The sequence below is a fragment of the Pleuronectes platessa genome, chromosome 14 (assembly GCF_947347685.1).
Source record: "Pleuronectes platessa chromosome 14, fPlePla1.1, whole genome shotgun sequence".
In the NCBI taxonomy this organism is placed as follows: Eukaryota; Metazoa; Chordata; class Actinopteri; order Pleuronectiformes; family Pleuronectidae; genus Pleuronectes; species Pleuronectes platessa.
Window position 1 is genome coordinate 7,402,162 of NC_070639.1, and position 23,664 is coordinate 7,425,825.

Sequence of the window (23,664 nt, forward strand, 5' to 3'; positions counted from 1 at the left end):
TCAATTGCGCCCTTTAAAGGGGGTGAATGATAATTTCTCAGACGAGCGTAGGACCAAAACAAATGCTGTCTTGTCAGACTTTACAAGCATTATCCATCTCCTGAATGCTGCTGGCACAATGCGCACGAAAAGTGGCCAGTGGAGTGATCACGTCGGTCACCTAAAGTTTGGAGTTCCTGTCAAAAGCTGTGTGCGTCACTGGATGCGAGCACCTGCGCCCGGAGCTGCACTGGAGCACCTCAGCAGCGGTGGAGTTGCGCTCACTTATTGTGGGGAGGTTCGAAAGAGGAGGGGGGTGAACAGTGCGTATTTTTGGATGGGTTACTCCATTTAATTTTAGTTCGGATTCTCTGGAACAATTTAAACCAAACATGGGTGGAGAAAACACTCCTCATATCAAGTACAGCAGAGCGGAAGCATCTTGTGATAGCTGCCACAAAACTCAAATTAAAGAACGAAATAAACCAACAAATTCAGAACAATATTGCTCCTTAGCTTTATACATAGAAACTAAGAATTAACTGACTCCAAGATACATTTTTTGTAGAGGGAGTTTTTAGTTCAACTTGTGTTTTTTACAGTAGAGCGAAATGTATTTTATATATTGTTTCTTGTTTAATAAAGCTACAGCTCAATATGGAGAACCCTGCTTTCAAGCAGGGGACTGATTAAAAATATTAAATATTTCCTTCGTTTTTTATTGTTTCCACTATTTATAGTTTAAAAAAAAAATCCGGGTATTTTCTGCTGCTGCTTTTCAATTTACCCCCGAATCGACGTGTAATGTTAAGTTAAGGAAAAACAGTTGTAATAGCACTATATTATTACGCACTGTCAAACTTTGCTCTGAAGCCAAATTTCTAAATAACCAAGTGTATTTGCCACACACACAAACACACACACACCTGTTTGTGTGGCTGAGTCTAAACTTTGTCACAGTGTGAAGCCTCCGTTGTTCAGACTCCTTTTCTCACAAACACACCGGTTTTTACAGCCACGAAGCCCCTGTGCCATCCAGGCACTTTGCCCACTTTCCTCAGAGCCCCATGTACCTGCAGCTACAAACTCAAGTTTCACGATCAAGTCAGAAAACACACGCGGTTCAGCTGCTGCTGCTGCTGCAGCTTTCCCGAGACTCTCCAAGACTGCCTCCACTCGGAACTGCTGTTTTTTCTTCCAGTGGCAGCAAAGCGCTTGGACTCAGCTTATTTCTACTCTGCACACAGGCAGTGCAGTGCAGCCTGCAGGGGACAAGTAAGTTAAAGGAGCGACTCTAAACTTGTGTATTTTTGGAGAAGAAAACATCGATCCCCTCCTGATTCGTGGACTGATGAGGCTAGTGAGGGGGACTGTGGAAAATCTCAGTCCGCTTTTACGCACGAGCAGTGGGAACGTGCGCGGTGGGAATGTCGCTCCTCTGCAGCCCCACTTCAGCAGCTGTGGTTTCACCTATTAGCCCCGATGTCTTTCCCAGAGGAGTGAGGGAGTTAAACATCTGACAATGCGCACGCCGGGGGGGTCACTCGACTGACCTGTACTTGGTTTTAGTTTCATAGGAGTCTTCATTAAATCAATTACCCAGCGAGCACATGATTATATTTATTTTTCTTCATAACTCAAACATGCTTTCCCTCTCGTCCCTGCGACACTTAGACCCGATGGTGTCTTGCAGGTTGTGGCGCTTCTGCAATTAAATGTAATTATAACCTGCAGAGCACCGTGCGTCGTGGAGGAAAACGGTTCAACTTTTAGACTGTGTCGTCTCTTACATTCCAGGTGAAGTGGCTGTATAGGATATGAGTTCCATCAGTCACAACAGCTCACCACTGTCCTCATGGAGGAAGTGTCTAAATGTTTTGCTTTAATTTATTAACTTTACTACGTTTAATCAAAAATGAGTCAAGGCATGACTCAAATATTACCCTTTATCCATTCAATTTGTGTTTATGTAAAATATAAAATAAAAAGTGAAATAACATCTAAACGAAATATGGGAAAGAAAAGGTTACACAGGACAAACAGGTGCCAACAGGTAGGCCTCTGTTAAACACAACAGAGGTCCCAACCTAAAATATATATTATCAATTTTCACAAATGCAATCTGTTATTAAGAGTAGAAACATTTTGTCTGCAAAATTATTTTATATTGGTCTATATATTAAAAAGCCCTTTATTCTACTTTGCCCGTATAACAACAAAAGGATCCCTGACATGACAGGTTGTGTAACACAGAGAATAATAATTGTAAAATCCAAACTAACTCGTTAAGGGATCTGGTTATTTAACTGGTTTTATGTTGTCATGTGTCCCTGCTACTTTATAGTCATGCACTGCTTCTCAGAGAAGCATGATACATCACTCAGAAACTGACATAATATCTGGTGGCTCGGTAACATCTGTGGGGGTAGAGACTTGGTGCCGGTCCAAAAGCCCCATCCCGGGACTGGGAGCCACTCCAAGGCTGTAGGTGAGGAGAGCAAGGTCGTCCACGGACAACCGCATGAGCCAGGCCCTGCTATACCTGGCCCTTATAACGCCCACCGGCCAGAAAGTAGGAACTAAAGTGCAGATAAGCGAGAGCATGCTGCCCCAGTAGTCTCTTACTGAATGACAGGGCTTTTCCTAAAAGCCTCTAAATGCAGGATGTAGGCTTCAGCGTACTTGGAAAGTGGAGTTGAGCAGGTGGAGGGAGATGGGGAAGTATATGCTCTATCAGAGAGAAGCAGATGGACTTTGTAGTGTAGGAGATTTTGATGTGTGCCCAGGGATGATACTGCTTACAGGATACTTTAGACTGAACTAAAAGAAACAGCTTCACCTCTGGCACATGAAGAGCATCCTGGTTGAGACTGAATCAGTTTCAGTTAAGTTTCAGATAAGTACCTTAATGTCAAGGGCTGTTTTAGAGCTCCCAAAACGACTAGCTTCACAATGTAGTATATATTCAATAAGACCTATACTGGTTATAAAACTAACCAAGGACAAAATACCAAATGAAGGCCTTTGTTGGTTTATTTATATATAACAGATTACTATCACCAACATAATCCAGGATTAAATACAAATCAATGGATCTGCTTCCCTTTACATCTTTTTTTTACTATATATGATTGATCAAAAATGATTTAAACAGCATAGTGCCAGTCCACCATTTAATCTACCACAACTCTGCTTCTTCTCTCTTACCATAACTCCCTCCATTGTGGCCATCAGATTGGCATCAGTGCCAGATTTGTGCAGAACTATCACATCTGCAACATCAGAGGGTTTGACCCTGAATGCATCTGGTTTTATTGTGGAAAAGGTCAGCTTTAAGTGTGAGGGCTAAATCGTTCTATCACAGCCAGGCACTGGAAGAAGAGGAATAGGGTTGTGACCATAAGGAGAGAGGAGGCACGAGTGGAGTGAACTGGAGAATCCCTCTAAAAGAAAGACAAGATTCCATTTGTGCCAAAAGCAGATAAGGGATCTACTCCTGCTCGGCCTCCTGCCTCCTGACTGTCCTCACGTAGCTGAGCCACTGTATGTTCATCACGGGCAAACTGGTGAAGTTGGTTACCAATCATCTTCAGCTTCCAGTCTCCCAGTAGGAGCTCTAATCCAATGTGATAAACCAGTGCACTATAGCAGTAAAGTATCCAGTGTGGAGGCAACGCTGCCTCCTCAACCATGTGGAGCGCAGACCTCCCTCTGGTTTCATGGAGGTGCCTGCCGTGAAACCCAAACATCATAAGCCTCACGCCCATTCTCTTAAACAGATGTGGGGTTTGGCCGTGACAGATATGGCTCTGGACGAGCCGAAGAAAATGGGGTGTCTTGATGTTTCCAACTGACCAGGGATAAGCCCGAAAGGAAATATGGCTGGATAGGCAATAAGAGTGAGATATGGGGTCTCCATCTGACCGATGGCTTCAAAGAGCTCTGGTTTAGGTCTGCTTGGGCCCAGGATGAGGTTTAAGACATAAATGATTGAATACCAAGATGACCTATGCTATTAATAGCGACCGGGATGCACCTCTACATCCACCTCTCCATTCCTTACGTTCTGTACCATAGAATAGAGGTTTTGCATCAATTAGCATTGATTAAGAAACCGAAACGTTGATGTTGAAGGAAAGAAATGTCCACCCGGCACTGTCCAGCAGCACACCTATTAGGCCGAGCTCTCTCACTTGCGGCGAAGATGCTGATGACAGCCATAATGTGTCTGCTTGTCCCACAGGACACTTAGCTCTGGACTTTCCCAATCACAAGACTAATTGTATAATTAGGCCAGCTCCGTCGGGGACGGGCACCTTTTGGCCCTTTGCAGACACTTGCCATGGTAAATGACAGTAGATCTCACAAACTATCAAAGCTTATCCATCTCAGTGACACTAAACCTTGAGAGATGGCAGCATTTTATTAACATGACTGATAGTTCACCACAAGATTGAAAGCATAAGCGGTAACTCTCAGGAGACGCGTATGGTGATTACAAAGATCCCCTCCACTCCAATGATAGCATTACTTATTTTTGAGGGTATGATTTTACATTTTATAGCAGGCGTCTGCAGTTTCCACTTGGATTGTGAGAAGAGGAGCCAGAAGATGAGTATTCATGGATGCACAGTAGTGCTTCTCTATCAGGAGGGAATTGGTCCTGAGGAGAGATACAAGGGGCCCTACCTCCGGATCAGAAACTCCTTATTTCCCTACCCCAGGCCCTCCTTCAGACTTCCAGCATCACCATGCACATCATTATCGTTGTCAAAAGTTGTGGCGCGGGGTTTATGAACTCTCGGTGATGGGGGGGGCTGTGGCAGGCGCTGCCCAAGGGGGAGCCGGGGAAGAGGGGTGACGCCTGGTGCCGGTGCTTCAATTCTGACCGGCCATGGCAAGGTTAGGCCACTTCTCCATCCAGGAGGGCCCCATAGGTGCCCTCATTACGCGGGCCCCTGGAGCACCGAGCGGCGAGTGCATGGAGCGGAGAGGTGCGACTCCTTGCGCGCAAAGTCTGCCTCTCCCTCCTGGCCTCTGTCTGTCTGTCACAGCTCCTATAGGGAAGATTCCCAATATGAATTATAATAAGCATAATAAGAAGACCGCAGCTGCTGAAGAACAGAGAGGGTTTTGGGTAATGACGCATTATTAGAGAATCAATTTCACAACGCGTCTGAGATGTCAAATAAACCGAGAGCAATGAACTGAGTCATCACTTTAATAGGACTTTTCTTTTCTCTTCTTATTCCAACAAAACCGCGCCCGACAAGTTTAAAAACCACAAGTTTTACGCTTGAAATCCTTTATAGGTCCAGCCCGCGCCATCGCATCCCATTGCATGTTTCATGATGCATTTCCTGGGAGCTAACGAAGGAAGTTTCGGGAAAGTTCCAAGCTGCACACTGTGACAGAGATTCAAAGGGCAAGTGGTGCTTCATTAACCGTATCCCCATTTACTGCAGATCCCCCCTGAGTCTCAGAGAGAGCGGATTAATGTCAATTACCTGTCATTTTGCAACACCTACAATATGTTGCGTGCGCTCGGGGTTCAATGAGTTTATCGGGAATATTTGAATATCGTAATTATTCTAATTAGTTAATTGAAATGTGTCGATTTGTCGATGGTAGTTTGGTTTGTTAGTTTGTTCTAAGATGCTGGTGTGTGTGTGTGTGTGTGTGTGTGTGTGTGTGTGTGTGTGTGTGTGTGTGTGTGTGTGTGTGTGTGTGTGTGTTATCGGTCATTGTATATAAAAAAGCACAGATCTGATCTGCTTCAACCCTTTAAACTAAAGAGTATTTAAGTACGTTCAAAATTGAGTATAATTGTTTCTTGAATCCTGTTTAAATTCAACTTTTAACTAACAAAATGTCACCACACGTCATTTATATATTTTGTCTCAATAAGGCACTCATCTCTGATACGAGCCAATATCTGTCACCAGCCCAGTAAAGGCGCTCCCTCTCATGAAAAGGCCTAAATTAATGGAGTGCTATATTTACGCACGATGGGCGCAACCAAAAAAACAAAACAGCACAAGTGCACCGGACAAAGAAAAACACTATAGCTCGAGGACCAATGAGGGGGTTTCTTTCACTTTTCAATCACTTTTAGTCGTGCCCGGGATTAGGAGAGGGCTCTTGACTCTCTCTTTCACACAAAACCAAGAGTGCTTGTCAGCAACTCGAAGGAGAAAAGGAAGAGAATAATACGTGAGTCCAGGGTTATCGTGTTTAATTGGATTAGATGGTGTCGCGTTGAAGTCCAGAGCATGACAAACAAGAGATAGAGACGGCGAGACGACGGAGGATAAATAGGCTGCAGCCTTATCCAAATCCGACACCTCATCAAAGAAGCGCCATTATTCAAAACTGTTACATTTCATTTTGAATTTAGATTAAAGATCCATATGTGTGTATGATTGTGATCAGAAAATAGTTCCTGTCTGGTTGCCCCTCCATAAAAATGAATTGTAGCAGTGTGAGGGGGGGAGAGCTGTGGTACTTCAGAGGTTTGTATTGTCGGGATTGTGTTGTTGGCTGTGTGCTGCGCTCATCTGTGCGTCACGCAGCGGCAGCAATAACAAGGTGCGCGCAGCTGTGTGTGCAGGTGCGCGGCCTCCACCTGCTCAACGGCACAGAGAGGGGGGGGGAGGTAAGAGAGGGAGAGAGAGGGATGGAGGGAGGGAGAGAGGGAGGGAGGCTGGCGCAGATCAAAAGCTGCAGCTTTCGATTGTGCAGTCAAATGGGAAATTATCAGCATCGGTGTGTCGCTCAGGTTTGAACCAATGCGCAAAAGAAGACGAAGGATATTAACGATAAATCCCACGTCAAACACAGATAGAAGTTTCCACTCTGAGAGCATTATATATAAGGTTTGGAAATATTTGAACTTTGAACTGAAGCTGTCAAACCTGAAGCTGTTATCCATTAGAAAAGGGCTGCAGCAAAAAAAATATGAACGCCCCAAAGAGTTAAAGTTGGATTTTGCGTAATTTTGCTCGAAAACCTCGTGGATAAATACACAAATAAAATGTTAAAGACGTTGACGCGCACACTGTGATTTTGTTAAAGAAAAAAACGAGAGAACAGGGATAACAGTGGCACGGACGCGCGCGCACACAAATACGCATATATTTCAATGTATTTGCTCGTGCAATCTTCCACAGTGGATTGCATGAGAATTCCCCTTCGACGGAGACGCACGCCCGGTCATTGTCAGGGGAGTTCTGATCTCATCCATCGCCTGTTTGGCCGCTGACCTGCTCGTTTTATGGGCTGCTGTTCCCTATTCTCTCCCCGCCCTCACACCGTCTGTGTCAGTCCCGTAAACTTCCCACCGGTCGGTCGTGTCTGCTGCGTCCAGGGACAACACACACAGGGACCCGGCTCCAGCCTCTCAGCCTCGCCTATACATTTAATCGAAGTGGGACGTTAACGAATATGTGAGAGATATTTACACTTGAAGATGGGGACAATTAAACAAACACACTCTGTGCACCACATGATTGTGTTTTGCGCACTAATCTGAACATGCAAATAAAACATTCACGAGTTGAGTCTGTGGGAAATAAATAAAAACTTTATCTGCAGTCAAGTTGAAAAGGTGCCAGATCTGAGGACAGATGGACACTTGGAGTAAAAAAATAGAAGAAAAGTTGCAGACTTTTTTGTCGCTGCGTAACGAGTCTCATTACCACGTCACCCTCCTCCTCCTCCTCCCCACCGACACCCTTCCGTCCCTCAGTCCTGCCAACGCGCAGACAAAGCGGCCGGGTTTTTTAGTGGTCTCTGCCGGGGCCGGTGGGTCTTTTGATCTGGGCCCGTTAAGGAGAGGACAGTCTGGGGAGGGGAGGTGGGAGTCAGGAGGGAAGGTAGTTTGCTAACATAAACTCACCCTGTTTGTTGAGACATAACACTCAGCACATCTGAAGGAGACGTGCGTCAAGTCTTTAGTCCGTTTCATTTATGCGTAATTGTTGTTTTCTCATATTTACCCTCCAGGTGAAAAACACCCAGACGGTCGAGGGGAAAAACGAACCTCGGAGAGCTCATATGGAGGCCTGCGTAACTTTGGTGCTTGGGCTCAAATAAATGATAAACTCACAAAGACGCCTCCTTCTCCACCACCTGCAGGACAGGCCCGTGTGCCAGGTGGGCTGCAGCTGTAAAACACACAACATAAAGTATATCTGCCTGTATGGTGTTGTGGAGGTAATATCCACATTTGTGCTGCAGTGGTAAACAAAAACAAAAAAAGCATTTAAACCAGCTTTAAACCAACAAAAGTGTTAACATGCAAAGTATATATAAAAATACTTATGTCATGATAAAGGTGGGAGGAAAAAAAAAGATCCTGATTCATGCCACTCAACTCTGTCCCCCTCAGTCTGCCTTTTTTTTTTTGCAGACGGAGACACTGCAGACAAAAGGTCTCCCCAAATGAAGTTAGTAATGGTCCACATGTGCCAGATCACTCATGCAGCACAGACAGGCCGCGCTGAATTTCATATCATGCAAACGATCAGAGAGAGAGAGAGAGAGAGAGAGAGAGAGAGAGAGAGAGAGAGAGAGAGAGAAGAATAAAGGAGACGAGGAGGTCGGACATGCGTCTGTCAGAGGAGAGGGAATAAAAAAGGATGTGGGTTGAAAACGAGTCGCTGGAATTTCAGAGGAATAAAATTGGATGAATAATGGGCTACAATCGCTGAAAGTAAATTCAGTTCCAGTTTTGTGCAGATTTTGATTTTAAATTCAATCCAAATTTGATGTTTGTATTTAATCAAACGTTCTAAAATTGCTTTCCGAATAACTCCAATATTTATTGTTAAATTATAAATTGCTGCATGCTTAAATCACAAATAAACAAATAATATTAATTTCGCTTTAATTTGAATTATTTATATTGTTAATTTAAGAGAAATAATTTAAAAGGAATGAGCAGGATATATCCGATGTTTTTTATTCTAAATCAAGGAATTAAAGTTTTCTTTACACTCTCTCAGGGGTATCGCCATATTGTGGCCTCCCTGAAAACGTCCTCGTTTATTTCGACTGCATTCCTAAATATTGAAACAGAGTTAATTAGCTTCAACTAAATGTTTTATGTTGATCAGCTTCTGCAGCACTTTTAGCTAATAGCTCTACACTCCTCAAACTGTGCCGAAGCTCCAATAACGACGTGCATTATTGCTCCGGAATAATCTTTTTTTTTTTTCCTCCTTTGCTGCAATTAGTTTGTCATATATTGTCATTAGAAGTCTATTAAAACATCAAGTCATTATTTGGGGGGGGAATCCCCGGGCGGGTGGAATTAGAATAAAACCATCTCTGCCACGCGGGTCCCATTTAGATTAATGGAAAAATATGTAAAACATTTCGTTTTAATTTTCCTCTGACGGTGTTTTGCATACATGCATTTTCTCCGCCTGCGCGGGTCCCTCATAATTTATGAAAGCAATCTCGACCAGCACATTAGCGGGCTATGAAGTAACTGCTCGCAGCCTAATTGATTCCCGTCACAATTTTCGTGAGGTTATAATCGTGTTAATTGTAATTTACTCTCTCAGGGAATAAAACCGGAGAGATGTGTTTAAATAAAGGCGCCGGGCGGACTGGGGAGATTATATCAGTTCCACACATAATAGAAATGTCATGTAGAATTACACAGCGGAGGCAGACAGGGATGCATTCCTCTAATCTACAGAGATGTCATCGAAATCTTCCTCTCGTTTCTCTCTCTCTCCCTTTAAACATGTTTCTGAAGTGCAAAGTGGTCGAGCTGCAAAGAAAGAGGAGAAAGAAACCAGCTCCGTGAAGACCAGAGTTTGTTTCACCTTTATCCAAAGAGGAGGAGGAGGGAAGGAGGGAAGGAGGGAGAGAGAGAGAGAGGCGTGGATGTGAGTGGAAATATCAAACAGCAGCAAGATTATTGGTTTGAACTATAAAAAATAAAAATAATCCACGTGGCTCATTTGAACACCTATACAGGATTGTTGTGTTCTGTCTAAAATCCAAACGGGCCAACTGATTTCCCAATCATCCTGATTTCTCTCTCTCTGCCTCTGCAGGACGCCCCGAGCTGCTTCCTCGGCTTTGAGATCTTCCTTCCTGTCTGTGGGGGGACACCTGTTGGTGCAGAGCAGCTTGGAAAAGCCAAGTTGTTCCCATCAGACTCGTCTCTGTCCCCGGTGCAGTCACCCGGTGAGCCTGTGTTCAGCTCTGAGCTGGATTCGGAGGGAACATGGGGTCTTGGACTGATTTCCTGCAGCCTTTCATGTGCTCTGACTCATTGGAGGGGATTTGATAAACATGTGAGGAGGTCAAATGTTTTGTAACTACAATCATCTCGATGCCTCAGAAACAAATGCTGCTGTCAGAACAAAAAATACAATCAATAGCTTTAATTATAAAATATATTCCATTCAGAATCGTACCCATGTTTATTTGTTTTTGCAAAAACAATACAAACCAGCCAGTACTTTAAATTACTCATCCAGGCATTTGAAATTACAGATTGCACCATGATGAAGCTACAACAAATGATAAATGAATTAAATAAAACACCCACATTTAAGTTCAATCAAAATCCACACTTTCATTTAATGGGAAAACAACCAAAAACAGTAGATATGAGGATTTACACGTTACAATTTAAACATCCAGCACAGGCTACTCACAGTCTGTGTATGTGACAAGTGAAAGAAACAATCCTTTTCAAATCGTTTTACCATTCGAGTCCGACAAATTCAGGAATATAACACGATGTCCGACGTCTGTGCTGCAGTGGCTCACAAAGTGGCTCCACCCAAAATAACGCCACACACGTCTGACAGGGTTTTTTTCTCCACCGACCTCAGTGTGTCGATTTGGTGAAAATCAAACAAAAGGCGAAATCGTGACAGAAAAAAAAGGAAAAGTGAGCTGCCCGTGAGAGACATATGTGGCCTAATGCCAAAGAGACAGCTTACTGGTCTGGGGTTTGGACGGTTGCAGGAGTGGTTTCTGTCTTCTTCTTTTTTGTGTGTGTCTGGCCTGGCCTGGCACAGATCACAGTCCTGCCCCAGACACAATAGATGATACAGTAGGGGAGAGAGAGTGAGGGATAGACACAGGGAGAGAGAGAGAGAGATGAGTGGATGAGGTGGGTAGGGGAGGTATGGTGCCTTTCATTACCATGGTCACCAATGGCACTATTAACCATTCAACACCCCCCCAATTATCCTCCCATCCACAGTCAAGAGAGACAAAGCCCCGGTCCTGGTCTGCTGGAGCAACATGGCCACTAATCTGTCTCACTCCAACATCACACCCACCTCTCTGTCTCTGGAAGGTCACATGGGCCCGACCGCACGGAGCCACGTCGCACTTTCATTCGATGACAGAACAACAAACCGGTTCATTTATTTTTTATGATCAACGCCGATTAAAATGAAGCAAATGCCGATAAACAGTGGAATTCGCTGAGAAGCAATAGCTGCAAATCCTAGTTCAACTTTTTGTTTTTGTTGGTGTGTGTTAAATGAGAGGCCGGGTGAAGAACACCGCCGCAGCGTGTGTATGTATGCAGTGTTTATTTTCCGTGCAGGTCATGGTGTGTCTGACACCGCACGCCTTCTCCATCAAGACCACAGGCTCGCTGCTTCCACAGAGCGAGCTGCATGTCTTTACTAAGGAGACTGACAGAAAAAAGCTAAATCGTGAGTTAACACACTTGCATCTGTGGCTCTTTTTTAGGGTGTTTTTTTTTCCAGCGAGCAGGACTTTGATGTTTGTGAGTTAGGCCCTGGGCGGGGGGGCTGAGGCCTGACTGGAAGACTGGGGCCCGATGAATAGATCAACAACAGTGGCTTGTTGTGTTTGTTTACCCTTTCGCCCAGCTGCCCGGACCATGGAGATGCAAGAGCATTCATCATGACTCACACACACACACACACACAAATACACAGGCGATCGTCTTGATGGTGCACACACTGCCAAGAAAGTGCCCCGCACATGGGCAATAATCTTCAACGCTTGGTTTCCAAAGGTTTTCTGGTTGGTGCTCCCTACATGCAGAGTTTATATTAAGTATGTTGCAAAAAAGGCAAAACTAAATCTAAACTGTTTCCGTTTCATAAGAAGGGACTTGTCATGTCAAACGGCCAAATTATTTATGCACGCTATGATATTTTCTCATTTGTCATACTGTATCACATCATGGTCACAAGCTTCTTCTACTGCATTAAAACCTATCTTCTCAATATACAAACAGACAATAAAAGTCATGGACCGGAAACCCATGAGATGGCATCACTGCGGCATTCTAAAAAAACACAACCTTTTCACCTTTGATAACTTTATTAATTTTAGTCATCTTCAATTGTTTTTCAAGTGTGTAAATAACCATGTGTCACCACTGTTGTCTGAATTGGCCATCAGACGTCAGAGCTCTCGTCGGGCAAATACACGAGCCTCCATCAATGGTGATTGTCTTGTTCCCATGCACAGGACATCTTTTGGTCAGTCTGTCTTCTCTGCAAAGGGGGCAAAACTATGGAACCTCTTGCCCACTAGTCTAAAACTAGAGACTAACAGCAACACTTTTAACAGAGAACTAAAACAACGGCTCAAATCAAATCAACAGTGCTCACACAAATAATTTACAACTGGTTATTGTTTGATCATGCTGCCTTTGTTCTCTACGTAGCCTATATATATATATTCAACTCATTATATTGCTGCTCTGTACTCTATTGTATACTGCATTTTTACTCTTTTTAATTATCACTATCAGTTTTTTATCAGTATTTGATCTTGTTTCTGTCTTGTTCAGTTTCTTTTGTTGTTTTCAAAAAGCCTCCTGTGGACAGGTGTTGTAAACTAGCATTTATGCTAATACACTGTAAACAATGCATCTGGTTCGTCCAATGACATTGTCATGTCCATGTCCAAATAAAATCTACTACTACTACTTATATTCAGGAATACATTTCAGTTTATAGTCATAAAGTAAATGGACCTCTGCAGTAAAAGTGAAACTTCACTGCAACTGCCAAAGCACACCAATGAATTGAATGGGACATACGTGGACAATTATTAAAAATCAACACCAAACATCCCCACTGTCCTTTTATGTCAGGCGACAAAGTCAAGTTGTTTGTGAAGCGCTACTTTTTGTCGTAACATGTTTTTCAGTCCGCCTTGACCTCTGCGGCCCACGGTTTAGTGGTGTGTGGTTCCTCCCGTTTTTGGTCCCATCCCAATTTGGTGTTATTGCTCCGGCACCGCGCTGGAGAGGGTTATGATGTTCTGCGCCTGCTTCAGTGAGGGCATGTCAATCATGCTGCCGCGGAAGGTGAACGCACCCTGAACAGGTCGGGAACAGGGCCGAGAGCAGAGGGAGACATGTTAGAGACACTCAGGGTTAATGCACTTGTAAATATTCGCTGATTAAGGATAATGGAAATTACAATTCACATTTTGAGTGAGTATGAGGATTTATCATGTTTTTGAAATTGAGACGTTAATGGTTTCAAGATGTAATAAACTATGAAACAAGGATTACAAAAAAAGGATGCAGGAGAAGAACATTTTAGATTTATAACATCTTTTGGAATAAATTACTATTTTGAGACATTTTTTCGTAAAACATAATATCCAGAATCCTAAACTCGGAAATACAGTCTATGGCTGGAGGTGGGAATTATGAAAAGCAAGCACCTGTCGTGTTGTTAGACAAAGAGACTGACCCTGCTCAATGCTCAAACCATTACACATGCTCAAACCATTACACACACACACACACACACACACACACACACACACACACACACACACACACACACACACACACACACACACACACACACACACACACACACACACACACACACACACACACACACACACACACACACACACACACACACACCATGGGATGGGTAGGATATGAATCCCTCGGGCGATGCTTAGTTGGAGCAGCCCTGGCAGGGAGAGGTGTGGGCAGATTGTGTATTACCTCAGCAGATAGCCCACAGAGCTCAACACATAGGATCCAACCATGCACTAAATTAGGAACAATAATATTGTACACTTAATTTGCTCAACCCCCCCCCCCTCCCTTATCCCCTGTGATGTGTCTGAGAGTCACCCAGGGGTGTACAGTATGTATTCTCTGGAACTACAGAGGTGTGTGAGGACACACAAAGGATCAGGCTGAGTCCCAGAACGGAGACAGAGAGACAGAGAGGACCCCCGGCATCAGAAGACACAACCAGCACAAATACAGTATAATGCTGGAGATGCACATTTAAGAAAATCCCCTGGATATTCTTTATATGTGAATGGACTGTTTATCTTTTAACAGATTTCTGAGAAATGCACTGTTTTAATTACAGAAACATATAAATTAGGTTGAAGAATAATGACTTTTGGACTTGTCTGTACATTTTGCAGTGGCAAAATGACATTTAAGGCAAATAATAAAAAAACCTTTCAAGACCTGGATGACTTTTTCCTTCTCCTGGCTACTTAGGATCAAAATACGAATATAAAAGAGAATAAATGCATTTTTTATTTCCAAAATTCTCAGATTTTCACTCTTTTGGCGAATATGTTAATTTTACCTTGCCCTCCTTTTGATGTTGGTCAAAAGCAGCAATGAGCTCTTTGGCCCATTGGACCCTCTCCTTACTGGGGGAGAACTCTTCCTGTACAGCCTGGATCTGCCCTGGGTGGATCACCTGCTTACCTGCACACAGAAACACTGAAAGGTGAATTTAGATTCTATTAAATACAGGAGACACTTGAACTTTTACTTGCTGCCAGGGATGAATTAATAACACAGTTTGCACCATTGTAAACTGCTGCAACAAAGAGCCGTTTAGAAGTGAATGGAAAAAATAAAAAGTCTGAGATTGGGGATGGATTTCTGCCAAGAGGGCGGTGACCATACATAGAGGAGGAAGACAGAGGAAAGGGGAAATTCAAGAAGACCAAACTGTATATTTGTGAATATGTGTGAGTCTGTTCAGTGAAGTGAATCAGAGACATCATGAAGGATATCAAGTGTCTCCTCTCTGGTCTCAGCCCTGCTGACGAGGAGAGAATCTGCTGAATGCCTAGTTAGACTTTAATATGTGACCGAGCAGCACACTGATGGAGAAGAGAACAGCCTAATGTGTCTGGACGCACGAAAGCAGACACACACAAATAAACAAGACGCACACAATGTAACACAAGTCAGGTAAATCATAGAGACAAGGACAAGGAGGTAAAACAAAAACATTCATATCATGCTCATGTAAATAATAAAGCTCATTTAAAGTAGAGAAATATGAAGAAAATTCGTTGTCTTCTCTGTAATTGAACTTTTATACTGTACATAATTGCCATATATTGACAATATAGATATGTTTCAGCAGTTGCACACATTTCTTTACAGAAATTACACCTAGTCTGAAACTGAAGGCCAACACGGAGTTAAGGCTCTGACACAATCTTCAACCCCCTCCCACCCCTCTGCTCCCGTTCCCTCTCAGTTAAATGTGGGCGAACGCCACAGACATAATCCCGTGTACATTTGCAGATCAAACTTGTAGTGATAAGTTAAGGTTATGAAATGTCTGGTGAGAACGACGGCTCAGCGGCAGCCAGCAGGAACTCAACACTTTAGGGCTTAGCACTGTCGCCGACAACAAATCCTTCAAGGTGGCTAAGCAGGCGGGCAGCACGGGCAGAAAGGAAAAAAAGAATGTTGCCAGGGAGAGGGGAGGAGAAGAGGATAGGTGAGGAGGGGAGAGGAGGAGGGGAAGATGAGGGGAGGCAAGACAGGAGAGGAAAGGGGAGGAGAGAATCCACTCCCTCCATCCAGCTCCGTTCACCCCAGTTAACCTCAGAAAAACACACACCACAGTTACACAATCAACACGCTGCAGGTGAATGCTCGAACAATAACGGGTGAGAGGGTTTATTGAATTAAATGCACTTCATAACAAATAGATACCTTTGAGGGATGTTTGCATCAGACAAAATGGGTTCAAAAGCCACTTTGTGTTTGTGGGTGCACCATTGATGATGTGTGTTTGTGATAGAGTGTAACTCAGGTTTGGATCGTTCGGACCACGGGTCACAAGACAATTTGACACAGAGGTAAAAAAAAAATCTCCCAAAACGATCTATTCCTGTCAGGTCACAGTCAAGGTGAATGAAAGAGACGTAGCCGTGACATGTCATCGCTGAGCATCAGAAAAAGGAGAAGCACGAGCAATTCTTTGTCTGTTTGGATAATTTCACAGTAATGAAAAAACAATTATGAGGGTCATTACAGCTATAGACCTGAATCTAAAGTGGATGGACGAATGCACTTACATAAAGTTAACCTTCAGTGAAGTAAGGAGCTTTCAGAAGACCATATTCTGACAAAGACAATGTTATAGAGCCACATTCTGTAGTGAGCAAGCTAAAAGGTTCAGATGGGGAGTTTGTGAATGTTGGATCCAGACAAAGTGAAATTAATCCAATGTCTCAAAACAACATCCCAGAGTGGGTTACTGATGCAGCACAAGATATAGAAAGACACTGAAGGAGACGGCAATTGGCCTGTGATTAAACAACATGACAAACGCTGCACAGCTAGTCATTTCGGTGCGTGCGATTACTGCCAAGTTTGATTCCAGGGAGGAATTCTTTGCGAATCATATGAGGCAGTAACCAAAGGTGAGGATTTGTTTGAGCAAGATATTTGGCTAAAACCAGCCGTGAACAGCATCATCATCACCTGACACCAGTCGCCTTGTCAAACAGAGAAGCAGCTCCAGCCGTGGCAGCAGGGAGGTTAGTGTGATATACTTGTTCAATAATTTCGTATGGCCCACGAAGGATGTTATTAAACCTGAAACGGCCCTTGATAGGGAAAAAGGTTGGCCCCCTGCTGTTACTGCACATTTTCTGTTGAACAAATAGCCTGAGGACTCCCTAGAGCCACAGTGTGTGTGTGTGTGAGTCTGTTTATTTTTGTGTATGTGCATTCTCTTGTTTGCAGCATTGAAATTATATCGATATTGGAGTATTTCTCCAACTTTTTCTATGTGAATGTTGTGAATCTGTTTCAATGCAGTGTGTTTGTTGCATCCTGAGATGAATGAAGCAACGAGATTTTTTCTCTGTCACCTGTTTTACCCAGTCTTTGTTTGTGTGTGTGTGTGTGTGTGTGTGTGTGTGTGTGGGAGGACAGGAGAATGACTGAGTGAAGAGAAACAGACAGGGTGATTCAGGTGCCCTCAGTCACAACCCATTGGTTCTCTTAAAATGCATCACTCGTGCCGTCCAGCCAATCCTGGCCTGCCATGTGGTGCTGGCATCTCATTGGAGGATTGCTATTTAGCAAAGTGCTCTCAGGCGAATGATAGGCAGGGTCCCGGGGATGGTAAGTGAAATGCACTCCCTGAAAGCAGAGGATATTGTCAAACTATCTTAAATTTTGCGGAAGGCAAAATATATTTACTAGGATCCTTAAGTGCATAGTGCAAGGTAATTATAAAGGTTGCAGCACTATAAAATATCCAAAAATTACAATCCTCCGAGACAGATTCGATTTCAAGGTTATCTCTGGGCGCCTTCACACTATCCTGTGAACCAGTAGGAAACCCCAGCTTTTTGTGTGCTCTGTACTCTGTGCTAATGGGTCCTGTATGCAGCTTAGGCCGAGACAAGGTCAATTACTGCACAGGTAGAAGCTTTGGGCAGCACCTTATTATTGCTTAAGAACACTCAGGCCAGTAATAGCTACCAAGATTATTCTGTACAGAGTGCCCATGGCTTGTAAACCACTAATCCAGAGCTTTGAATGGCACTTTCCATATCAAATCTGACCACTCATTTCATCGAGCGGCCGTCAGCGTCCATCCTCTTTTATACCCGTTACCACTTGTGAACATCACCTTGGGCTTTCTTCAGTGAATTTCTGTTTACACAAATCATTCTGATTCACACTAGTTTAAACAGAAGTGAAGAATATATGTAAAATATTTGCATAGATTTTGGGTTGAGGTTGACATATTGCTTAGATGGTGAAGAATCTTGAATTTCATTGGGTAATTATTTCATTAAAGAACTGGAGAAAAGACACATGTTAAACTGCATGACAAGTGCTGAGTCATTCTGATGTAAACACACAGTCAAGCAAGCCTGCAGCACCAGAGTGTAAAATGGCATATGAGGTCATGTTGAAAATCAGCTTGTGTGTGAGATGACGAGAAGCTGAGATGATGTGATGATATTAAGTGCAGGTTTGTACATGTCTGTTTCTAGAGCAGTGCCACATATAGAGTTTCTACTTGACTTTAAGCCAACAACTTCTTTTACTTCATCTCAGTGTGAAACCTGACTAATGCTTAATGAAAGAATTTTTTTTGGTAACGTTTCAGCACAATAAACACAACAATATTTAGTGAAGTGTAGTTATTTTTCTGGTTACACATCCCCTGGAATTTCTGAATTAATCAGTTTTCAAGGGATGAAAATATCAGAACAAATACATCTCATTTACTGAATGGATTTTTGGGATATCCACTTGGAACAGCTGTCCTGCCCTCTGTGGTCAGCTCCACGCAGTCTGCAGGGCAGATCCACGTGCACGCATACACACATTCTTAAAGCGTTGCATGGCAACAGAGACACAGAGCGCTACCGCATTCTGCTAATGACTCCCTGTAATCATGCACGTACACAAAAGAAGGTAAGCACCTGAGTTCACAAAACAGACACAAAACAACTCATAACAAGAAACTAGGTAAATGTCAGACAAGCAAATTACTTCAGCACCAACAAAAGCATGAAAAAGATAAAGACAGACAACCGCTTTTAAAACCACAAACACAATAATCATTTCAAGGTCAGATTTTCATTACGATGTGAACAGCCAAACATTTTTTACCATCCTCACATATTTTAGGAAACATAAAAACTACTTTCTTATTCCCGAAGAGGAAAGCAAGACACAGTAGCCAGGGGAAAGAGAAGTAAAAACGTTCCTGTATGTTGATTGCAACAGAAAGTTGTCATTGTGCCAAAGGAGAGAGTGAAGAAGATGCAGCATAGAAATAAAGAACAAATAAGAACGATGTGAAGCAACGGCAGATTTCCCTTTGATTAGATTAGATAGTGGAAGCTTCACCTGTGAAGCCCATGAGAGCGCCCTCTCTGGCCTGCTGCCTCAGCCCCTCCACATCTTTGTAGTCGATGTAGACCAGATCGATGGCCTGTAGCCCAAACGCTTTGGTGGTCACCACCACCTTCTGTCGGGCGTAAAGGAGCTCCCTGGCATCCTTAGTCCGTGTGGCACCTCAAGGAAAAGTATGGAGTTATTAGGGGTGAAATACCGAATGTCAACATTTATTGCAAAAGTCTTACGTGAAAAGTTTAATTGCTAATAGTGTCACTAAATAAAGACTTGACTCAATCATCTGAAATGAGACCCTAAATGCACACGTTTTTTTGTGGAATTTCAGAAGCTAAAAAAAAGTTTGAAACCACTCGTTTAATCTTTAACACGTTTGTTTTACTGTCAATTGTGTAAAAATCTCGATATTAAAAATAACTAAAGTCCTCAAGTTAATGTTAAGGAGTAGAAAGCACAAGCTGGGGGCTGGAAGTACAAATAGAAGCACGTAAGTACCTCAATGATTTACTTAGCAAAGAGTACTTGAGCAAATGTACTTAGTTACTTTGCCTGACGTCCAGTAACTCTCAATGACAAGATCCATCAAAAGAAGCGTGGATCCTCTTTTTCACTTTCACCACTTTTATTTGTTTCATTTTTAAAACAGACCTAATGGGTTAAACTGCCTGAATTAACGTAAAGATAGATAATGATATAAACACAACCAACCGCTTTACTTCCGCTAAATAGTCACAGGCTACATGAAATCAAAACCTCTAAAGTGTGCGGATTTATTAAATAATTGAGCTGGTAAAGGAAATTTCACACTTTCCTCTCATTTATCATATTTATCTGTCAAGATTCTCACATATACTACACCCACAAATCATCCCATATCTAAATACCATAATTTTAACCACTTTACCTGCAGTCGTAAAATCCTTTACCACTAAACATTTGGATTTTACACTTTGGACTGTTTTATTATATAGTGCTGAATGTGGGAGAATAGCACAACTGAGTTCTAACAGAGGAAATGTTAATCTGGAGGTGTAACAGCTACCTATGCTGGCACAGAAGTCATCAGAGCCAAACACCACGCCGTCATGGTGGAGACCAGCCCTGGGAGCAAGTCGTCGGATTTCCTCACACACCGCCTGGAGAGAGCATACGAATATTAGCATAATACAGGCCGACTAAAGTGACACAGATGCAAAGGGGGGGGAGAAATGTTGGACATCTTGGCATAAATACTGTGGAGGGAATCTAATTATGCTCCAATATTCCAACCGTGGTTCAAACAGCCTGGTTTCCGTGTTTCCTTTGCAGGCACAGAAGCTTCCAACATGCACATCATCACACTCAATTCTCTCTAACAAATACGCCAATAAGTACATATCTGTCAAATCCATAACCTTCACCAGCTTCCTCTCCATGGAGACTGATTACCAATGTACAAGTCCACTAAATATACCACCTGCAGGCACATACATTATACATACATCAAAGCAAACGTACACAATGAGGAGCCGGAGATGCCTCTGTCCCCTTAGCTGGCCCAAGACACTGCTATGAAGGGTTGGAAATGAAAACTCTGTACTTTTTAGTTGCTTTAGCAGTCATGTACTGAAAGCATGTCAGTTTGATCAGACCGTTCACATTCTACTACCATGTATTTACTGATGTAAATGTTATTTGGGCTTATTACCTCCGCCAAGGATGTCATGTTTTCACCCCTGTCAGTCGGTTGGCTGGTTTGATTGTCAACAGAAAGCATTTCCACGAAACTTGGTGGAAGGATATGATATGGACCAAGAAAAGAGACATTCAGACTAGCAAACCGATGAATTTCTTTGAGAAGGGGGCGTTTTTTTCGAGATTTCCCAGACACTAATTTACTGATCTTGCTGTTAAAAAATGAATATTTAGAACACTGATATCTATGAGTGTTTGCCATTAAGAACAAATCCCAATAAAAGTTCAGGTTAAGTGGGTTTAAATGTGGTTTCTTGAGGAGGTATGTTTTTTAGCCACTATACATATTGTTACATATCTGTATCTGTAATCGTTTTAGAACTATGTCCAAATAAGTCCACAAATTGGTGCAGATTGTAAAGGGACCATTTGGCCTGGGAGGACGTATTTGCTCAGCAGAGTACCATCAAGTCAGTGGCTGTATTAGAGATCATTTAATTATTTCATAACATTTTGTGTAAAAACATGAATATAAATGCAGGCTTTTCTTTCTACATGGAAAAAAACAAGACTTTGCTAGAATGTTTTTTATGTTTTTCAAAAGGGAGACGCTGAAAAAAATCTGTGGTGAAAAACAAGCTCCATTGCAAAGATAAACTAATGACCACAATTACTAATAAATAATGAGCGTAACCTCAATAAATAAATAAAATTTGGAATGCAACCGTCTTTGGTGAAGAGTGTGAAACAATAAGAACACGTCTCCTGCTTTTGCTGGACTCCAAATTAGTTTTGCCACTAGCTGTGCCACGGCGTTTTTTTTTCTGCTTCATGCTTGTAACCTGGGGTTCAGTCTGGGCAAAGATACAGGGTGTTCTCAAGAAAGCACACAGAGTCACCCCCTGTCATCACAACACACAGGCACACACTCACAAGCACAAACACAGCCACCGAATTAGAGTGGGGAGCTAAAAGACAAATCAAAAGAAGGACAGACAGCTTGTTTCTCCCCAAATGCCCAAAACCATGCCCTTTTCCCCCATGTAGCTGAAGGTCGTGCTGCACTATAACAGGAGCTGCTTTGATGCTTGCCAAAATATCATTAAGAACTTTTCCACATGATGATATTAAAACAGCTCTAATTAAAAAATGTCAGCATGTCTGGAAAGGGATGGAGACAGACACACACACAGACACACACACACAGACACACACACACACACACACACACACATACGCAGACAGAGAGGAAACAAAAAAAGGCTCATTTTGAGGGACTGTCCGAAAGCTTTGAATGCCTTTCATATTGGACACGTGGAGGGCTCCGCTCACCGGCGCCGTCTTTAATCTAAAGTGAACAATGGAGGAACATGCAAAACATCTTATGCAGGCAGTTTTTCAGGGGAGAGTTGTTTGTAATTTACCTTAAAATTGAGCAGGCCCACAGCGGTTTCCACAAAGGTGACCAGGCGAATGGGTTCTGTCAGTGCGTGTCCTTTCAAGTTGTGCTGAAACCTGTCAACAAACTTAACACACAAGGAGAGTCTCACGCACAGCTCATTAACAACACCCACTGTTTCTGCGAATGGAAAACAATAAAGCCCCCCCAAATAATCACAATGAATTAATTTGCTCTCTGGACTTTTTGAAATTATAGTCATCACGTTCATCAGATGTTTTGTTGGAGCACATTATCTGTGACACTCAGAAAAATGTGTGACCAGTTTGGATCCATTTGTGAGGATGTTGACATTGTTCTTCAGGACAGCATGGTGTGTCGCACTAGAAACTGAGAGACTGTGTCAAGATGAATTCAAAACTAAAAGAAAATATATTCAGCCATAACGATTGTAAATGATGTGACAGAGTCTTCAAAATCCACCGTGGGGTAAGACAGACGGAGGGAGTAAAAAAAGGAAATCTTATCGTTCCAAAAACTTCCTTTTGATACGAATCTTGACACCTTTATTACCTACACTGTTCCCATCGCAGTCCTTATTCAGAGACATATCCACGAGGGTTCAAATGGCAGAAAAAGCAAGCAGAGGAGAGCGGCAACAAAAGCCAGTGAAATGAAATATTTTACATTATCACCAGGGTTTCCCCTGTCGTCTGAAGTCTTCTGCTCTACCTTCTTTCAGAGGCTCCGCTCGACTACAGCGCGTGTTCCCCCGAGAGAGTGTGCACACATGTAAATGTGCACATGCACAAACGGGCGCATGCATACACACAGCAAAGTGAAGAAGAAACAAAAAAAAAAGGGTGGGGGGGAGAAGAAACAAGATTTGGGATGTCTGTGAGTGTGTTGTACTCCCACATTATTCTGTTTTACGTCCCCCCTCCATGGCAGGGAAGAGCGAGACTGGAGCAACAATCAGTGTGTGATGTGACACTTTGCTGAGGCCTTTATTCTGCACGACTCCTGCTAATATGCAAGCGCACCTAAGTAGGCCTTTAAAACCAAGTTCGATTCTTTGAAGACCAAAGCATTCCAATTTTTTCCAACAGACCAGTTCACAGCTAGCCCTGGACTGCCAGTGGGGTAGCCCAAATTCCTAAATCTATCATCTGGAAACACACAAAAGCCCCCTCCGTCAGATATTTCCTTTCAAAGCCAGTCAAAAAAAGAAAAAAAAAGAAAAGAGGACTTATAAAAAAGCTCAGAGTAGAAATGTCTAACTCCATGTGCCCGCTTCCTCTCCTTTCTCTCGCTCCCTCTTTGACAGTCAAGGAAAAAGACAGATATAAATAACCTCAGGTACAGCTCGGCTATTTTCCTAAACGAGGAGCAAAATAACCCCCGTGCTCGCACTCACCACTCTTGTTCTCGAAACTGAAAGAGTGGGCCT

At 42.9% G+C, this 23,664-nt stretch overlaps 1 protein-coding gene across 1 annotated transcript in view; it reads right to left on the bottom strand.

Annotated features, from left to right (window-relative positions):
- Positions 1-10,556: 10,556 nt before the first annotated feature.
- The window catches only part of clybl (citrate lyase beta like), a 57,170-nt gene continuing 44,062 nt past the window's right edge, over positions 10,557-23,664 (bottom strand). Inside the window, exons 4-8 of the mRNA XM_053440528.1 lie at positions 22,240-22,341; positions 20,184-20,277; positions 19,136-19,303; positions 14,586-14,710; positions 10,557-13,326 (exon numbers count right to left, since the gene is read on the bottom strand). Coding sequence (XP_053296503.1) covers positions 13,231-13,326; positions 14,586-14,710; positions 19,136-19,303; positions 20,184-20,277; positions 22,240-22,341 — 585 coding nt within the window. The 3' untranslated portion in view covers positions 10,557-13,230. The remainder of the gene's footprint in view (positions 13,327-14,585; positions 14,711-19,135; positions 19,304-20,183; positions 20,278-22,239; positions 22,342-23,664) is intronic.